Source organism: Opisthocomus hoazin, chromosome 1, assembly GCF_030867145.1.
Source record: "Opisthocomus hoazin isolate bOpiHoa1 chromosome 1, bOpiHoa1.hap1, whole genome shotgun sequence".
NCBI classification, from domain to species: domain Eukaryota; kingdom Metazoa; phylum Chordata; class Aves; order Opisthocomiformes; family Opisthocomidae; genus Opisthocomus; species Opisthocomus hoazin.
In genome coordinates this window covers 63,890,515-63,909,859 of record NC_134414.1, presented here as the reverse complement: position 1 = coordinate 63,909,859, position 19,345 = coordinate 63,890,515, and the positions used below count along the sequence as shown (strand labels likewise).

The window sequence follows — 19,345 nt, the reverse complement described above, 5'->3', positions numbered from 1 at the left end:
AAAGCATAAACTAAATGATCACCAACATATTAGACTAACCAATCTACGAATTCTGATATCAACTTACCAATGATGTTGATAATTCAGTAGCATACTTTTTTTCAAAAAGTCTAATTTCTGTTTATCTTCTGGCTTTGTGGTATCATATGTTTTTGTACAAACAGATTTACATGTCTCCTTCCTGTTGAATGTGAACTAAGAAAAACCAAAGACATACGAGCAAAAATGTTGTAACAAACTTTGTGCAAGTTCAGTATTTCACAAGTTTCCCCTATATAATTATAATTGCCTATACTGATACAACAAAAACACCTAACAAATTACCAAGACTATGTATATTAAGCCTTCAGAGATTTTTATTGGTGTGTGCTAGAAAATCTTCCTGTGACCACTGTAGGAGCCCTATACTCAGCGCTGCTTGTTACTGATCAAAACCTGTTTTCTGCAGTGATTTACCAGACAAGTCATTTGACCTCACAGCAGCAATGCTGTCCAGGGCAGATTCAATTGATAACTTCCTCTCCTACTACGTGTATCGGAGAAAGCGAGAGCTTCAGTCACCACAAAAGACAAGCTGGCTAACACCACTTCTAATTCTTCCATTTTACAGCTGCAATATTTTCAGATATGGTTCTAAGAAATAAGAGTACTCAATTGCTTCTGAAAAGGGGACAGCCGAGGAGCAATAATCAGGGTTCGGCAGGCTCCAAAGAAAGAAGACAACGTCTACAGCATTTCAATCTACAGCTTCATGACGCAAAATGCATAGTTACAATTAAGTTAAACTGACAGATTTCTGCTACGTGGAATTTCAAATTTTGAAGCTCTTTGAGATAAAGCCCTCGTGAAGAGGATTTTCAATATTCTGATCTCCTTTGATTACATTTGAACGTACATATTACCGAACACCCCTTGTCAGAGAACACACCCTGTAAGGAGATGGTTCTATCCTCTCTCCAAACAATACTTGGCCAAGGTTTTCAGAGGGACGCTTCTTTCCTTCTGCTTGACAAAAATCAAACCTGAAATAGCAAAAAGACACAAAAGTTAATAAAATATTATCAGCTGCAAATATTAGACCTCAAACAGCACTCCCAAATCCACACCTTAATCACAGGTAAAGGAACTATACAGCTTTCCTTCTAGACAAGAGTTTCTTGAATCCTTCAATCTCTTGAAAGCAACATGTGAAAATGACAGTCCCATTCCGAAAAAAAACCAAACAAAACCCACAAAAAACCCCAACACTCAAATCTCTTCATCAGCTATTTCAGGACTCAGTTTATATTAAACATGGTATCATAAAAGTTTCCTTAAGTAACTAAAAGTTTCCTGTTTGCACAGTAAACCTTCTCAGTTTCATGACAGCCATGAGAGAAAAGCATGCAGGCCAGATTCTTGGGGGAAGAGGTGAAATTATAAAAAAAAGTAATAGTACCTACACACATTCACACACATACAGAGAGTTCCTTTACAACAAGTACTATTAAACAGGTTATTGCAGTTTTATTCACCAACACATTTAATAGCACACCCCCCAAGTTTTTACAACCTAATTTCAAGTATATCACATTTGTGTTAATTAAAATGCAGACATAACTAGTGCTTAACCTCTTCAATACTAACAGTCAAAATATTCTTTCAAGCAACAACTTTACATAGTTGTACCAGGCAACAATACATTTTGTGCACTCGTATGATGTGTACCAAGGAAACATTTAACACCTCATTAAGGTAACTGATATGAGGTTCACACCTCATTACCACTTTAACTCATCTGGCCATAGGCTGCTAAAGACAGCAGTAATAGTTTGATCTATAAAATGACAACTAATGCAGAAGAGTAAATATTATATATATATATATATATACACACACATTTTAAACTTAAGTTACCCTAAAGCAGCAATTCAACTTACATGAGGGCCTATGAATCCATGCACTACTTCCAAAGTATGTGTAAAGACAACTGAGAATAAGGAAGCAATATATGCATCCATCTGCTCACTGAAAGTCTAGATTTGGAAACTCACACTAGCTAAATAAATAAGACATTCGTCACTGGGAAACTGCTGTAGCAAGACTTAGACAATCCTTCAAGATAAAGTAAATTCATCTTTTTAGAAGAATTGACGATGACAACGACATAAACAGTGTAGTATACTCACGCAGTATATTCGTAGGGAAGGACAGACTCTACAGAGTCAAGCCTGTTCACAAACAGCTCGATTCCAGACTGAAAGAGTGGAGATAATCAGCAGTTATGTTACAGCACTTCTTCACTTCTGATGGATATACATATACACAGAGTTGTGTGAATAAGGTAAAGGAAAGCTGAAAATGCAAGATTTGTGCAATTATACATCTTGAAACGTAGAATCTTGTGTAATGAACTCTATCTGCTGGGACCATACATAAAACACTAACCACCACAGAAACAGTGACCACACGACAAAACCACTTTAAGGCTAACAACCATTCAAACTACAAGATAGCAACAAATCATGCACAAGAATAATACAATTATCAGAGTTGCCAGTGTTTTAGTTTAACGTACCAAGTTAAAGCCATATTAGTCATCACGACAACTTTTGTGTAATAAAAGTCTTTAAAGGATACAAATGAAAGTATGGATGAGATCAGTACTTCTCCCTATAATTAAGCTGGTCCACAATTTTATCTGTGTAGCAACTGAAAACTGAGCTACAAGGATTTAAACAATGCATGCAGACTGATACACTGTTTTAAGTTTGAACAGAAGCTCTTTCCAAACAGAAAGCAAGGATATCAATGTTTACCTTCTCATAAAAGTTTGTCAATAGGTCTCTTAGGCAAGAGCCTGAAATTCAACCTGCTGTGGTTTCAGACTAGTTGGTCTATTAACTACATTAATTACAGATAGGGTAGCCTGCTGCTATGGAAAGGGAGAGGTCTCTCACTCTTCCCTTTCAGTCTCAAAATCCCTTCCCTTATTCCAGTCCCACAGTTCCAACACATTTCAAGTGTTTACCTTATTCTGTTTTTGGCAGTTATCTGCTTGCACAGTAAACCAATTAAACTGGCTAAGATAGCAAAAGACTTACCCCAAAAATTGTTAAGAGGAGTTTTTAGCAGTATAGCAAGTTGAACTGTCTTACTGCGCAATCAGACAGCAAAAGGAAGGTGAGTGCTTTCAGGAACAAGACCTCTCCCTTTCAACAGTAAGCCATGTATTTTCTCACCATGAATCAACAGGAGAGCTTTTCCTCCCTATGAAAATTCACTCAAGTTTAGCCAAACCAAGAAATTCTGGAGGGGGGACAAGAAAAAGAAAAAAGAAAAAGATGGAATTGTTCACACATATTTGTAGCTCAGATACTTCAGCCAGGTGCTATGCTTTACCGATACACTCTAGTTGTCCCTGTGCAAGGCAGGAAGCAGTTCCATGAGAGGCAGGCAGCTGTGAGCTGTTCCATTGGCTTACTAAGTGAAGACACACCTTACCGCTCCTCCTTTCTCTGCCCTAAGCCAAGCAGACCTGCCGCTTACCTCTAGGTAGTGCACGCTTGTCATAATTCTGTAAGCCACTTCAACTCACTAACATAGCAGGAGGCTAGTCTGGCAAAACACGGGATAGTTTCCTGACAAGTTAATAAGCTCAAAAAAGGATTTAAGAAGTAACACAGACAGGACAATGCGGAGGACATGAACACATTGCCTTGAGGAAGACAGGAATGACATCTCTCCCTTCCAGTGGCAAGGAACTAGACTTCCTCAGCTGGTCACAGAACCAGGGCCTTAGATTAGCTGTTTTGCATTGGAGGAGGAGATTTACTTGAATGCTTCAATTTTACTTAAGAAGTATATGCATAACTGCAGATCAGCATCTTTGATAAACAACCACAGCAAGTCCCTTTCAGAGCCATCAGTACTTTTTAAAACTGAGTAAGCATTCTTAATGTCCAGGGAAGAGTTGCTACTTCAGTCTGCACAGATCACATCCGTTTCTGATGATATTCCAACCAGAAACAGGAAGCCAAGCTGAGTTTGCCCAAGTAGATTAGTGGACAGCTTGGAGGAAGGGGGAAAGTCATGAGTTTCATCATCCTTGTGCTGCTAGCCACGTGCCCCAGTAACAACATCCCATCCCATCTCACCGATAGAGAGGACAGGAGATCGATGGAGACCGACATCATAACCAATAGTGACAATTGTAAGAACTCAGCAAGAACGTGTAAAAAATTAGGGTTGTCTAGGGAAGCTTTGTTTAACGCACTTAGTAGATATTATGATACAGCAATTATCTGATCACATATTGTTTCTCCTCACCAGCCACCTGACTACATTCAGTTGCAGACTACCTGAAGAGACTTAGATGCGAAGGGTGATTTAGGCTTCTCCATATGCCTATGTCTCACTTAGTAGGTAAACGGCTGGCATGAGGTAGAGGAATGTAAGAGGTGGCTAATTTCAGAAAGAGATTTTTGCAATAATACAAGTGTTGAGGTTATCGTAAAATTTTGGCTAGCCACTGGTGATAGCTTTACATTACTTAAGCACCTCACTTCACATTTACAAAATGATAAATTCTCAGGCTAATGAGATAAACATTTTGTACATATGTGAGGGAAAAAATACAGAGACATCTGAGAAAGATTACTCCATCAGTGTCTCAGGTTGGTTACAAAAGACAGTGGGCAACCTGGTTTACTTGACTTAAAAAAAACATTTAAAAAAAGTCTTTCTGCCACAGTCCTAGTTTAAAACCAGAATAATTCAGACATAGCAATATTTTTCAGGGATGTTGTGAAAAACTACAAACTGCAGTTTGAAAGTCTTCGCCTGCACTTAAAGAAAATAAATTCCATAAGAGGGTAGTGCAGCACTGTGACAGGTCACCCAGGGAGGTGATGGATGCTCCATGCTGGGATGTTTTCAAGGCTTGCTTAAACAAAGGTAGAGCTGAGCTGACCTAGCCTTGAAGTAAGGCACCAGCCTTACTTCAAGCATGAAGCTGGACTATGTGACCTCCTGAGGTCACTTCCAAACACCATTTCTATGATCCTATAAAAGAACGTCCACAGAATATTTTACTACAACAGAAGTGGCATTTATAGCAACTACGCTTTCGTTATACATTTGGCTTATTACCTGCTCTACTGATTCATGACAGCAAATGGATAAAGTCAGTGCAAGGTATTTACCAAAAGGATTATAGTTTAAATAGATTCTTACTCTAAAGAATCATGGACCAGTGTTTCATGTAATGTAGAAGCTGAGAGATCGGAAAGTGTGAGATAGCCACTTTCAGCAGCAATAGGACAACGGATCATAACAGCTGTCAGTCTTGAACTTTCTCATTCAAGGCTCAAGGTATGGCCTGGTGTAATTTCCATCACAGCAGCAGCAAACAACTTCTAAAGCTCACCCGAAGGAGCAAAGACTATTTTAAGTACAGACCCCCTACCAGCTAACATCCTTATACATAAGTGATTTGGTTGTGTGAACTTTGCTTTATCGGTTACAGAATCATAGAAGTTTGGGTTCGAAGGGACCTTTAGAGGTCATCTAGTCCACTCCCCCTGCAACGAGCAGGGACATCTTCAACTAGACCAGGTTGCTCAGAGCCCCATCCAACCTGGCCTTGAATGCTTCCAGGGATGGGGCCTCCACTGCCTCTGTGGGCAACCTGTGCCAGTGTTTCACCACCCTCATTGTAAAGAATTTCTTCCTTATATCCAGTCTAAATCTACCCTCTCAGTTTAAAGCCATTACTCCTTGTCATATCACAACAGGCCCTGCTAAAAAGTTTGTCCCAATCTTTCTTACAAGCCCCCTTTAAGTACTGAAATGCTGCTATAAGGTCTCCCCGCAGCCTTCTCTTCTCCAGGCTGCACAGCCCCAACTCTCTCAGCCTGTCCTCATAGCAGAGGTGCTCCAGCCCTCTGGTCATTTTTGTGGCCTCCTCTGGACCTGCTCCAACACATCCATGTCTTTCCTGTGCTGGGGGCTCCAGAGCTGGATGCAGGACTCCAGGTGGGGTCTCACCAGAGAAGAGCAGAGGGGCAGAATCCCCTCCCTCGACCTGCTGACCACGCTTCTCTTGATGCAGCCCAGGATACAGTTGGCCTTCTGGGCTGTGAGCCCACATTGCCGGCTCATGTCCAGCTTTTCATCCACCAGTACCCCCAAGTCCTTCTCAGCAGGGCTGCTCGCAATCCCTTCATCCCCCAGCCTGTACTGATAGCGGGGGTTGCCCTGACCCAGGTGCAGGACCTTGCCCTTGGCCAGGCTGAACTTCATGAGGTTCACATGGGTCCACCTCTCCAGCTTGTCCAGCTCCCTCTGGACGGTACCCCGTCCCTCAGGAGTGTCAAATGCACCACTCAGCTTGGTACCATCTGCAAACTTGCTCAGGATGCACTGGATCCCACTGTCACTGATGTAGATAGTAAACAGCACTGGTCCCAGCAAGGACCCCTGAGGGACACCACTTGTCACCGATCTCCATCTGGACATCAAGCTGTTGATCACCACCCTCCGGGTGCCACCAGCCAACCGGTTCCCCATCCACCAAACAGCCCAGCCATCATTTTATCTGGGCGTGAAGTCTGCGCTTCACTGGAGGCTCTGGGGCCTAGCAGCCCCTACAGGACAGATGTCTGCAGCCAGGATCGCCGCGATCTGTACCCGCTCCGCAAAGCCCGGGAGGCGAGCGGCCGGGCCTTCCCATTTCCGCAACTCCCGGCTCTCCGCGCGGCCGCGGCCGCTCTACCGCCGGCGGCGGCAGCGGGAACGGACCGCGCTCCAAGCCCCGGCGGCCACGACCCCCGGGAGCGTTCGAGCACAGACCCTCCGGACCCCGGCCAGCCGCCCCAGCAGCGGGGCAGCCCCCGGGCTCCCTGGCGGCGCCGCGGCCTCCCCCGGCTCACCTTGCACTCGGGCTTCTCCTGGCCGGCCTCGCAGAAGCTGACGGGCGCCAGGCCGGGCAGGTAGAAGGCGGCGGCGGGGGGCGCGGCGGCCGCCAGGGCCGCGGCGATGAGGAGAGGCCGCAGGGCCATGGCGGGCGGGGGGGGCGCGGGCGGGCGGGCGGGCGGGCGGGCGGACGGCGGCGGCGCGCGGCGGCCTGCGGGGGGCGGGGGGGGCAGGGGGCGCCTCTCACGCGCGCCCGCGGCGGCCAACGCTCGCGGCTTCGTCTCCCCCCGCCCTGACGGCCGCCGCTTCCGGCTTCTCGCGCGCGCGACACGTCACCCCCCGCGCGGACGGCCTGACGACAGCGAGGGGGCGGGGCCGGAGGGCGTCAGCGCCGAGCCCGGCCGGGCCCGACGCGTTCGCTTCCGGGTTAGCGCCGCGCGTGCGCCGGTTGCCATGGCAGCGCGGCCCCCCCCCCCCCCCCCCCTGCCCCGGGGGGGGGACATGACCCCGCCTGGGCCCCCGGCGAGGCGAGGCCTGGCCCCGCCCGCGGGTCAGCGGCGCTAGCTCATTGTAAATGTGCTTTGTCTGCGTTCTTGCTCAGGGGTTTGGCTGTGGGCAGACGGAATGGGGGGCGGGACCCGCCGGCGGCGGAGGGGGGCCGGGGACAGACAGACAGGCGGACAGATGTGGAGGGACGGAGCACCTCTGCTGTGAGGAAGGGCTGAGGGAGCTGGGGCTGTGCAGCCTGGGGAAGAGAAGGCTGCGGGGAGACCTTACAGCAGTCTGCCAGTACTTGCCTGCAGGAGAGCTGGAGAGGGACTTTTTACAGGGGCACGGAGTGATAGGACAAGGGGTAATGGCTTTAAACTGAAAGAGGGCAGGTTTAGATTAGATCTAATAAAGCAATTCTTCACCGTGAGGGTGGTGAAACACTGGCACAGGTTGCCCAGAGAAGCTATGGATGCCCCTCCCTGGAAGTGTCCAAGGCCAGGCTGGATGGGGCTTTGAGCAACCTGGTCTAGTGGAAGGTGTCCCTGCCCATGGCAGGGGGGCTGGAACCAGATGATCTTTGAAGATCCCTTCCAACCCAAACCGTTCTATGATTCTGTGTTGGAGGTGGTGGAAGTCCATTACAGCTCAACGTTCAGAACAGCCCGAGCACGCATTCCTTCCATGTCATGTGGCATCATCTACCAAAAAATAAATCCCCATGAAAAAAAAACCCAGAGGCAGGCACAAAAAGTCATTTTATCTTCTTTCAATAATGTGGACATTGCCCGGAGTCTCACTTTAGCTTTCCCTACTTCCCAATATTCTCCATCAGGTTGGGTTTGCGCAGCTTTAGAAACCCCAAACACCAGCCTCTAATGAAGAACTGTATTTATGAATATTGCAGCGTTTTCACTAATTTCCTTGATTCTCACAACATCTTTGATTTCCTTTCTTCTATTTATTGCTGGGTTTGGGGGATGCAGCTGCTGCTCACACAATCCTCTGCAACCGAGGTCTTTAGGCAGCCGGGGCATTGCCAGTAAAGCCAGAAGGGAAGGAGCGGGGCTGTCCAGAGCGAAGTCTGCTCCACGTGCTGCAGCGCGACGCGTGGGTGCCTGAGAAAGCGGGGAAGGAGCGGGGCTGTCCAGAGCGAAGTCTGCTCCACGTGCTGCAGCGCGACGCGTGGGTGCCTGAGAAAGCGGTGAATGAGATGCCTGGCTGCAGTGGCCAGCCTGCCTGTGGCCTGCTTCACACAGCATCTGACCAGATACGATGTTGAGCATCTAAGCACCTAGACCATTTAATGTAGATGATTTTTATGTATTTTTATTTATTTTATACATTACATAAACCATTCTTAGTTTTAGATAAACACACGTTAATTTATAACATATTACATACATACGACATTTTTGAACTCTCTGTGTTTAAAATTTAAGTTTTTCATCTACCTTTCTCATTCCTCAGTCTAATTCCTGCTTGTCTCATCCTGTAGATATCCTAAGAGCACAATTATACGATCAAGCCTTGTGACAAGCACAGCTGGAGAAGAAATCCCAGTTCCCTCTTTTTATTTAAAATTACTCATGGCTAGGGTAATAAGGTTGTAAATGACCCAAGTTCAGTTTCTCTTCTGCCACAAGGGAGTTCAAACGTATCTCCCATTTCCCAGGTTAATATTCCAAGCAAATTACTTTTGTGGGCCTAATTCCATTGCTTCTCATGAGAGAATATTTAAAAGCCTTTGCCCATTTAATCCTCATCTTCCTTGAGAACACTCCAAAAGCCGCGCGACGAGTAGGAGTTGCAGTGTGCTTTGTGATCTGTTTAAATCCCTCGTCTTGCTCTGCCTTCATGACTACAAAACCTGCTGACCTGGAGGGATTTTACGGGGTGCTCTGCCAGCTGGTGCAAAGAGCCTTTCAGTGGATGTGATGCCGGATGCTATCGTGCTCCCCCCTCTCTGCTCTACAAAGATGATATGGAATAAACGGTTTGTAGGCTGTGTTATTAATTCAACACAGCAACTCTTCTGGAGCAACTACAACCAGGAATGGCCGTGGTCCTTGAGATCCAGTTTCAGCCTGGGCAAACCCCAGCTTCTCCAATTTAATGAGAACTTCAGTGGGAATTTGCTTGATAATTTCTCTCCTTAAATTCCCCTGCTAAGGGTTTTACAGCCATAGGTCACGATTCAGGGGGTGTGGTTTTAGTACCAGAAGAACTAGTATCACAGGTTTTATCATCAGAAATTCCAAGGTTATGCAAGGCTGTGAAATAAAACACAGGAAAAGTTACCGTTTCAGAGATTAATGAACCAACAGAAACTAAATAGAAAAAACAGTCCGGGGTTTTTCCTGAGCAATTCTTGTGATAAGGAAATACGAAGGTAAGAATATAGAGTGGTCAGGAACTGCTGGGAAAAGAAATGTCACTCCCTGAAAAATTTTACTGTTCTTTTTATTGGAAACTGTTGTGAGTAACTTTTGCTTTTATTGTGGTAGTTCACACCTTTCCCTGCTTATGTCTGGGCTGCGAGGGGTGCGTCCTGCATTTGGGGATTCACAGCTCACATAGTTTAGTTCTTCATTTCACAAACAAACTCTTTAAAGTCTCTTGTATCCTACAGCTCAGCGGCTAGTGCAGTCTCCCAGCATATTCCTTCCTTTGCCTGAGGGCACTGAAACCCGCTTTTTCTCACTGTAGCGCCTTAGCAGCCAAGCTGTGGGGCCGGTCCACTTGCTGTGGAACAGATAAATACTCCTTGCTGTGGAGGGTGCAAGCACACAGTTGTTTCCCCCACCATTTACAGCCACAACTGACAATTCAGTGGGTGTGATTTTAGTACCGGAAAAGCAGAAAAATATTCTGCTGCATGATTTTTAGGGTGCTAACTGGATACAACTAACATCTACTTTACTGCTAATAGTAATGTCAACTTCTCTTTTTTTTAATGCTTAATATAAACTATATGTTTGCAGCCTGGAACCCAAATCTCCCTTCTTGCAGATGAGTTCCCATAACAACTAAAATACAGAGCTTTGTAAATGAGCGCACTCTTTTTCTCTCCCAAAGCAACTGGCACTAATAATTTAATGACAAATGTCATCTTTGGGGGAAATCTCCTGCTGTTAAGTAGCCCCTAGACTGGTAGCTTGGTGATTTTTCTGGAAAGCAAGAAGTATGGGCGAGGACCTCATCAGGTGGAGGTGGAAGCTGAGTTAAAGTCCCAGATGGCTGTACTAACAATGCTCGCTGGTAACAATTTCCCTCCCAGCAGGTGTACCAAGCGTGTCTGAGAACTTCTCGCAGATGAAGCAGGTGAAGGATTATGGTTTGTGAAGATTGATGCTACTTTGGCGTGAGGCGTTTTAAGCAGTGCAGTCCTGCTAAGCATAAGGTACTTCTGCAAGTGATTGGAGGCCAGCGTTAAGGGAGCTTTGAGCCTGAAAACAGAGAGGGCTGCATGCCTCCCCAGTGAGGTGACAGCAGAGCCGGGTTGCGGGAGGGTTATGGCTCTGGGCCCAAAGTGGAAGCCGAGCACATCAAGTACCCTAGTCCTTTTGTGGATCCAAAGCTTCCTTGGCAACAGCAGCATGTCATTGACCATGTTACTTATGGGACTGGTGGGAACGGAGGCGTGGCATGAGCACCTCTAGCCCATGCAGATGGACGGCGTTGTCGTCTGTGAGGCACCGGGGCAGAGATCCTGCTGGTTTCCCTCCCTCTTTCCCAAGGCACAGTCCTCCAGCTGGTAGGTGTTGGCCTCCTGCAGCTCAGGACCATTGCAGCAGCCGTGCTGCAACCCGTGAATACTCTGCAGGCCTTGGTGGTGTGCGAGGTGTGCTTCTCCTTCGGGTCAAAGTAAAGCCACAGCATTCTGGGAAAAGTATATCTTCTTGAACAGCAGCCAGTTCACTACCTAAGTAAATAGTGCAGCGTTTGGACTAGCCACACAGCGTGTAGAAACTCATCTGGTTGTGGCATTGCTATCTTTGTTCGGTTTTATGACTTGCAAGTCTGTTTGGTTTTTGAGTTTTTTAAAGTATTTTTAATCTTTGTTCAGGAATTAGGTCCAGCACATCCTGCAACTTTATGACCAGCTTGAAATTATTATTTAACACAAATCCTTTCAGGCTTTTGGTATACCGTAGGGGCTTATGTCCCTTCCCCCACTATTTCATATGGTGCTGGAAATGTGCAATCAGCCTGATACATGACTCACCAAATTAAAAAGAGAAAGGACTGACTGCAATCAGCCTGATACATGACGCACCAAATTAAAAAGAGAAAGGACTGACTGAATAAAATAGGCAAAGAGGAGCTCTGTCAGGTAAAAATAAGTACTGAATTACATCTACAAAGAAAACGCTGGGACGATTATACAGGCATCACTGTCTATTTAAGGCTAAATTCAGCTCGGCTGGCTCCTTTGCCTAGGCAGTGGAGCAGAGCCTGGGGAGAAATGAGCGTGCCAAGAGGGACGCGCCGATGCCTTGCAGCAAACACCAAACCAGACTGCTCCAGGAGGGTGAGGGGGCACGTGGCACCAGCTAGCGTGGTCTGAGCACTGCTGGACTTGGGAGCAGCTGCCTTTATGACTCTCTTCAGCAGTTGCTATAGGTAAGGTTTCTGTGAGGTCCCTGGTGAATTTTAAACCAGCACAAAAGAAAGTGTGGGAAGGTTGCTGCTTGCCTGGCCCACGGCTCCCCTGTTTGGAGTGGGTCTGGTTCAGGCTGCACCAATTAGTTTGTTCAGCTCTCAGTGTGTAATGATATAATTGCTGTTCACATTAGTACCAATTATAGGGACTGGGAAGAATCAAACCTTCATATGGGAATATGTCTGTGGATAAAACAAAGGGGAATGCTTTCTTTTTATAGCTCTGTGAGCCCCAAATCATTTGAGCTGGTTACCTGTTCAGCAGTGAGTGTGGTCAGTAACTAACAGTTTCGCTGTAAACTTAAATATGCAAGTTCATCCATGTTTCCAATCTTAAATATCAGTCTTGGTGATCACTGTTTTCTGTCAACTGGCAAAAGAGGAATCTGTATTTTTTTTTCCTTTGAGAAAAGACTGTTCAAGATCTTTGACAAGAGTTAAACTAGATTTTGGGGGAAAAACAAAGAAGAAAAATTTTGTGTATTAATTTATATCAAAATGATTCTAGTTTGTATGTGGGAACACACACAGCCACCATCTGGTTATTAGCAGTTAATCTGTGATCACAATTCTCAAGCATTCTGTCCTCGCCCTGTATCCTTCCATGGCGTGATGTATTAATACATGCAATCAGCCACATTCATGGGCAAAGATCTTTACCCAAGTCCAGTTCCTGGTGGTGAATTTTGCGCCATTGTAAAACAAATCATGTTTATGAAATTCAGATTATGGGAAACCTTCTGGAACAACACAGTATAGGCTGCAGAGCTGATTTGGGCTGCGGCTGCTGGAAATCTAGACAAGAACCATGAAGGTATTGAGGCAGTTAAATCGTTTTGAGACTCCTGTTCTTCTGCTAATTTCAGCTGGGAATTACGTGCCAAATTAGGAGCCGAGTGTTCAGGTACCTTGAGTTTGCACTGTGCTTCTTAGGTCTTAATTTCAATCCTTGAATTTTGTAAATTGTACGATGGGGTTTTTTTGACTCATAGAAAAAGTATTTGTGATAATGATTTGACCCCCCCCTTCCCTCTCAGTGCTGCAGGAGTTGCTCTACCAGATGTCTGTCACTGCCCGGCATTCATGCCTCTAACAAGGACTATGAACTGCTCCGTAAAAAGCACTGTTTAGAAATGGAGTTTTGCAATAATCCCTCCAGTTCATGGAATTTTATGCCCTGAAGTATGAGAACGGTTATCTGTCATAACTTTTTATCCTGCTTTATCGACGTGATCTGACTGCAACCGTGACTGTTCCCCTTAAAGGCTTAAGCCTTTTTAGATTTCAATATATTTTGGTCTCAGGTATGAAATAGTATATCTTTGCTTGACAAATAAATTATGAATTATGTAAGAAAAATCTCTTGATTTGTTTCAAATCTGGAGCTCTTAAGTTCCATCCCCTGCTCCCAGTATTGAAGAAGTGAGTAGATGGCAGACCCCAGTTCACCTACTCTGCATCACCACGCTTCTCTCATGACTACTCCTTACGCTAATCCATCTGAGGGAAAAATCTCAGCCCTGGTGTCAGTCAAGCTCTGAGGAATATCCTTATCAAGATTTTAAAAATCCTGAGCAGGTGAAACGGTGTCCTCTAACACACCGGATTTTCAAATAGCAGAGGAAGCGGGACTGGGGCAAAGCGATGTTGGAGTCCCTACCGCTTGGGACCTAACCCATGCTGAAATAGAACCGTGGGAGCCACCAGCTAAAATGATGTGTAGGTTGTCCTGTGTTACACTGAGCGTCAGGCTGGTGCCCTTATCAGGTGCTACAGAAACAGCTACAAGTCACCTTTGTCCCATCAGGCGGTTGCAGCGGTGACAGCTCTGTGGAACCGTTGTGGTAGCCGGTGAGGTGGCTGGGACCGTGGGCATCCTTCTCAGGATGCCACCAGTGGGAGGGTAGCCTGAGGAAGACCTCCAGTGGTCCTGCGGCCGGGCCATGCTTCAGCTGAGCATTCAACATCTGAAGCACTTACCTGGGCTCATCCCCTCGCTAGCAAACCCCAGTCTACACGGCCAATTCCTGCCTCTTGCTCCGGGGTCAGAGCGAGCGGTGGCTGGCAGAGGACAGGCGACAAGATCATGAAGGAAGCAGCTATCAGCTGGCGACTGGTGCTGGGAGGCAGCGGGCGAGAAACCTGGCTCCATTTTATGGTGGTGCTTCACCTGCAAGTGCCTGCTGTGAGTGAAATTGCCTGGGCTGGGGCTGTCCTTTATCAATGTCGCTGGCGGCAGGCTCCGCACGTGAAGCGTTTCATTGCGCCAGTCGGACTCTGCTCTATCCTTGACAGCCTGGAATAGAAAGTGGGGAAAGGAAAGAGGGCAATAAATGGCCAGAGAAAAGCAAAGCAGGACAGGGAGCGGCGAGAAGCAGAGTGTGTGTTAAATAGTAACGGCAATTCAGTGCACCCAGCCCTTTAATTCTGAGGGAATTTCACACTGAAAAGAGCTTTACTTAGCTCTTTTAAGCTTTACATATAGAAGTAAAAGAAGTAAAAGAACTTCACAAGTGAAATATTGTAGTGAATAATATGTTTAAAATACTATGTAAGACGATGTGGGTAAAACTAAAAGATAATTTTCTTGATCTTCAGCCTCGCAGGGAATTACAGTGGCTGTTTCTGGCAGAAATCCAGACAAAGATTTTTTTTCCTGTTTTTCTGAAGTCTGCATTTCAGATTTATATGCTTTGATTTTTGTAGGGCTTGGGTTTTTTGTTGTTATCCTTTCTTAAGGCAACCTACCGGTGACTTTCAGCATTGCTGGGTGCCTGATGGCACTTTTCTTGACTTCAGAGAGAAATTCGGCATCCAGGATGGGAATTGTGTGAAATCGGGAATGGCATCTGGACGTCTGACTGCCTGTTGCTGGGGGAAGAAGCCCTTTGATTCAGGGACGGGGATGCCGATGCAGCTTTAAAGTTCGCAGACCTGTCTCTTTGCAACCAGTTCCATCCTAGGGCTTAGGGGGAGTGGGGGACAGCACGGAGCCGAAGCATTTGACCTGGTTGCCTGCTCCTAGGGGAACTGGAGACTAGGAGGCTGGTTGTGGAGCTGCAAGCATCCCGCTTCAGCCACGGCGAGCTGATACCTTGAACCTGCGTGCAGCAGGGATCGTGGGGAATTGATGCCTGTACCTCCTGAAGGACACAGCCGACAGCAGCAGAAACTGTCCTAGATACGTGTTCGGGAGGAGACCGCGCTGTGTAGCCCATCCCTGAAGTTTTGGGGATAAAGAGCGGCTTTTTGTTTCAGGGATTTGAGGCGTAGACAGCTGTACCTGGTGACTTGCAGTTCGCTGCTGGTTAATGTGGGAAAACTGGTTGAGATACTGCTGCTGGAGTAAGGTGATCCGGGTGGAAAAGATCACAAATTAGCAGAGCTCTCAAGTTTCAGGAGAGGAGGGAGTGAAAGCAATGGACTAATGAACTTAAACCAGAAGACTTTGACCTGCTGGAAGAATTGGTAAATGCAGTCTTGTGGAAAGGAATTTTAATGGGAAGGGGAGCCCGGGAGAAATGTCGGCTCCTGAAAGAGGTGCTGAAGATGCGATGAAAACCCACCCTGATGCAGGAGGCTCGCAGCAAGAATGGGGAGAGACCAGTGTGGCTGCCTAGAATGATAGAATCATAGGTTGGAAAAGACCTCTAAGATCATCAAGTCCAACCATCAACCCAACACCACCATGCCTACTAAACCATGTCCTGAAGTGCCACAGCTACACGTTTTTTAAACACCTCCAAGGATGGTGACTCCACCACCTCCCTGGGCAGCTTGTTCCAATGCACGATCACTCTTTCAGTAAAGAAATTTTTCCTAGTATCTAATCTAAACCTCCCCTGATGCAACTTGAGGCCATTGCCTCTCGTCCTGTCGCTAGTTACCCGGGAGAAGAGACCAACACCCACCTCACTACGACCTCCTTTCAGGTAGCTGTAGAGAGCAATAAGGTCCCCCCTCAGCCTCCTCTTCTCCAGACTAAACAGACCCAGTTCCTTCAGCCACACCTCCTAAGACTTGTTCTCTAGACCCCTCACCAGCCTTGTTGCCCTTCTCTGGACACGCTCCAGCCCCTCAATGTCCTTCTTGTAGTGAGGGGCCCAAAACTGAACACAGTACTCCAGGTGCGGCCTCACCAGTGCCGGGTACAGGGGCATGATCACCTCCCTACTCCTGCTGGCCACACTGTTCCTGACACAAGCCAGGATGCCGTTGGCTGCCTTGGCCACCTGGGCACACTGCTGGCTCATGTTCAGCCAGCTGTCGACCAACACCCCAAGGTCCTTTTCCACTGGGCAGCTCTCCAGCCCCTCCTCCCCAAGCCTGTGGCGTTGCATGGGGTTGTTGTGACCAAAGTTCAGGACCCGGCATTTGGCCTTGTTGAACCTCGGCCCATCGATCCAGTCTGTCCAGATCCCCCTGCAGAGCCCTCCTACCCTCCAGCAGATCAACACTCCTGCCCGACTTGGTGTCATCTGCAAACTTACTGAGGGAGCATTCAATCCCCTCATCCAGATCATTGACAAAGATGTTAAACAAGACCAGATCCAAAACTGAGCCCTGGGGAACATCTCTCGTGACCGGCCGCCAGCTGGATTTAACTCCGTTCACCACCACTCTGCGCTCGGCCATTCAGCCAGTTCTTTGTCCAGCGAAGAATTCTTTATCCAGCGAAGGCCAGTTCTTTATCCAGCAAAGAAGGATAAAGGAAGATGACCTGACACTCAAAAACATGGTGTAAAAGGTGGCTTGCAGGCAGGCAGTGCAGGGAAACGTTCTAACACTGTCCCATATGACGCTCTCATGGGCACACTGGGGACGTGTGGTCTTCATTAAACTACTGTAAAGTGGGGTAAAAAGGAGGCGAGTGATCAGGCAAGCGTGTGGAAGACAGAAGAAGAAGAAAAAGGTGTGGAGAGGGAAGAAGGCACAAAATGGGGTAACTTTTTTCCCTCTGAGAACAACAAAAAACCCGTCCAAAACAAAAAAACAACACAATATTACACATCTAGTGTTGCGGTTTCATGCAAATGCCCTTGTCTTCATTGCAACGGTGTGTGACTGTAAATAGAACCTGACTTGCCTAATCAGTAAATAGAAACCTGCCCTATGCCGACAAAAATATTATGATACTTTGCATGAAGCTTTTTGCTTTCTCAAATGAGGGAGAAAAGTGAGCAAACCTGCTGCAACTCTTCCCATAACAAAGTTCCCTTTTATGTTCTAGAGGGTGGGGTCTGTAAGTACCCAAGTTTGAATTGTTTAAGAAAATCAACGGGCACATTTTTGTAATAGCCAGACTACAAGAAGTAGTTTTGCCAGCCTGCCCACAAACTGGTTTAATAATGTCATTTGCCCACATTTGCAAGTAAACTTCTTTCTTAGGTGCCCCTGTTGCCTTTTGCAAAGTGACTTATTGGGAGTGCTTGGATAATTCAGGGGAAGGAGTGCACCAGGAGCAGGGGGGTCCTCCTGTTGGTTTTTGTATAAGATCTCCTCTGAGATCTTTTTTGAAGCATTACTTAATATGCATTAAAATTTTTTTGTCAATGTGTCCCAATCAGTAGCAGGATGGAGGTTAGTCTAAAACTTAATTAAATTAACAATCAATGGGATTAGGCTGTCAAACATTGATGTAAACCATTGCCTAGGAGAATTATTATCTTTGTTATTCTGTGTTATAAATTCATTATAAACTAGAGGAATGCTGGAAATTCTCAATTACATTCTGAGTTATGTCTTCCATATCTTACCAATGTTAATAAGATTATGCAGATTACAGATAAACACAAAATTGCCTCTTTAATTTACGATTCATGGGAGGAAGGTTGATCAGATGTGAAAAAATCCATGCATGTTATTTACACAGAAAAGAGACAGAAATGCTTGGGAAGTTCTGGTGAAAAGATGATGGCTCTCTCGGTGACCTTTTAGCTCTGGAAATTACAGTCCATTCCCTGGGAGGCTGACTTGCTGTGCTGTACATGATCACCGCGCAGACAGGCGGGAGCAGAAAACAGAGGCTGTCGCGAAAAGAATCTCACCTGATGTATGAGTTTGCTAACAAGGCAAATCTCAGGATACTTATAATGAAAATCATCTATAAACACTCCTACGTGGCGGGTAGGTCTGCAAAGCTTAGTTTGCACTGTACAGAGAAAGGTGTTAGTTTGCCGTTCTCGGCTTTGGATGAGCTGGAATACAGCGCAGCAACCGCGGAGAAAGTGGGAAGGTAACACAACCCAAAACCTGCCAGGGCCAGGAGTTTTGCAAGTCAGGTTTTGTTTTTATTTTTGTTTTTTTCAGATTAGGTGGTCTCCTAAGTAGTATGACTTTGTATGTGCAGAACACTTGTGGTCCTAAATTAAAATAATAGAAAATTTAGGTGTGGAAAGGGTGATTACTGTTCTGATATTACATGGTGCTGCGACTCTATTCACAGACATTCAGACTGGGTGCACTGGCCGGTATGTCATATGTGGATGTTTGGCAATGCTGTTGCAGCATGCTGGAGTTTCTATACTGTTCCTCCTTCGTAGAGATGAGCGAGTGCAGAGTGGTAGTCTGGCAGGCTGGCAACGCATATGACAGTGCAGTCTGTGGATTCATACAGACCGTAGAGCCTCTCAGCACTGTATTTGTGTTTGGAGCACATCGTGTTCTCCAGATGTTTTGCAAGCCAAAAAAAAAGAGCAATCTGTGGTGGCTTGGCCTGCCAAGAACGGTGAATCTGGAAGCAATCACAGACAATCAGCAGCTGAATCTGCCAGTGCCTCGGCAGCTCTGGTGCTGTGGGAAGGGCTTCGTACAGGACATGATGATATTTGTGTGAATGGGCTGAACAGAAAGTACATGCAGCTGAGCATGCAACCCGTCCGTTCATCGCTCGGAGTTGGGTGACGTGTTTGGATTGCAGCGAGTTACGTGTCTGCTCGTGTACATAGTGTTGCATTGGTTGCGACTTCTCTGAAATTTCATCCATGCTAGTGAAGTAGGCCAGTACCTACACTGATAATTTTGATGTGAAGAAATGAGATCATAGAGTCACAGAAATGTTGGTTGGATGGGACCCTGGAGATCACCCCACTCGCACCAGGACTACCACCAACGTTATACCATTAAGTCAGCTGTGCCTTCATCGAGCCAAGTTGTGAAAAGCCTCCAGGGAAGGAGCCTCCACCACCTCTCTGCAGCACCTGGTGGAGAAGGCTTTCCTAATGCTCAGCCCGAACCTACCCATCTGCCATGTGTGGCCGCTGCCCCTTGTTACATCCTCTGGCACCACCATGAAGAG

General features: G+C 46.4%; 1 protein-coding gene across 1 annotated transcript in view; it reads right to left on the bottom strand.

Moving 5' to 3' along the window:
- The window catches only part of TM9SF2 (transmembrane 9 superfamily member 2), a 30,657-nt gene extending 23,602 nt beyond the window's left edge, over positions 1-7,055 (bottom strand). The window contains exons 1-4 of the mRNA XM_075424195.1: positions 6,912-7,055; positions 2,169-2,236; positions 929-1,022; positions 68-195 (exon numbers count right to left, since the gene is read on the bottom strand). Of these exons, the coding sequence (XP_075280310.1) occupies positions 68-195; positions 929-1,022; positions 2,169-2,236; positions 6,912-7,040 (419 nt within the window). The 5' untranslated portion in view covers positions 7,041-7,055. The remainder of the gene's footprint in view (positions 1-67; positions 196-928; positions 1,023-2,168; positions 2,237-6,911) is intronic.
- Between the last annotated feature and the right edge of the window lie 12,290 nt (positions 7,056-19,345).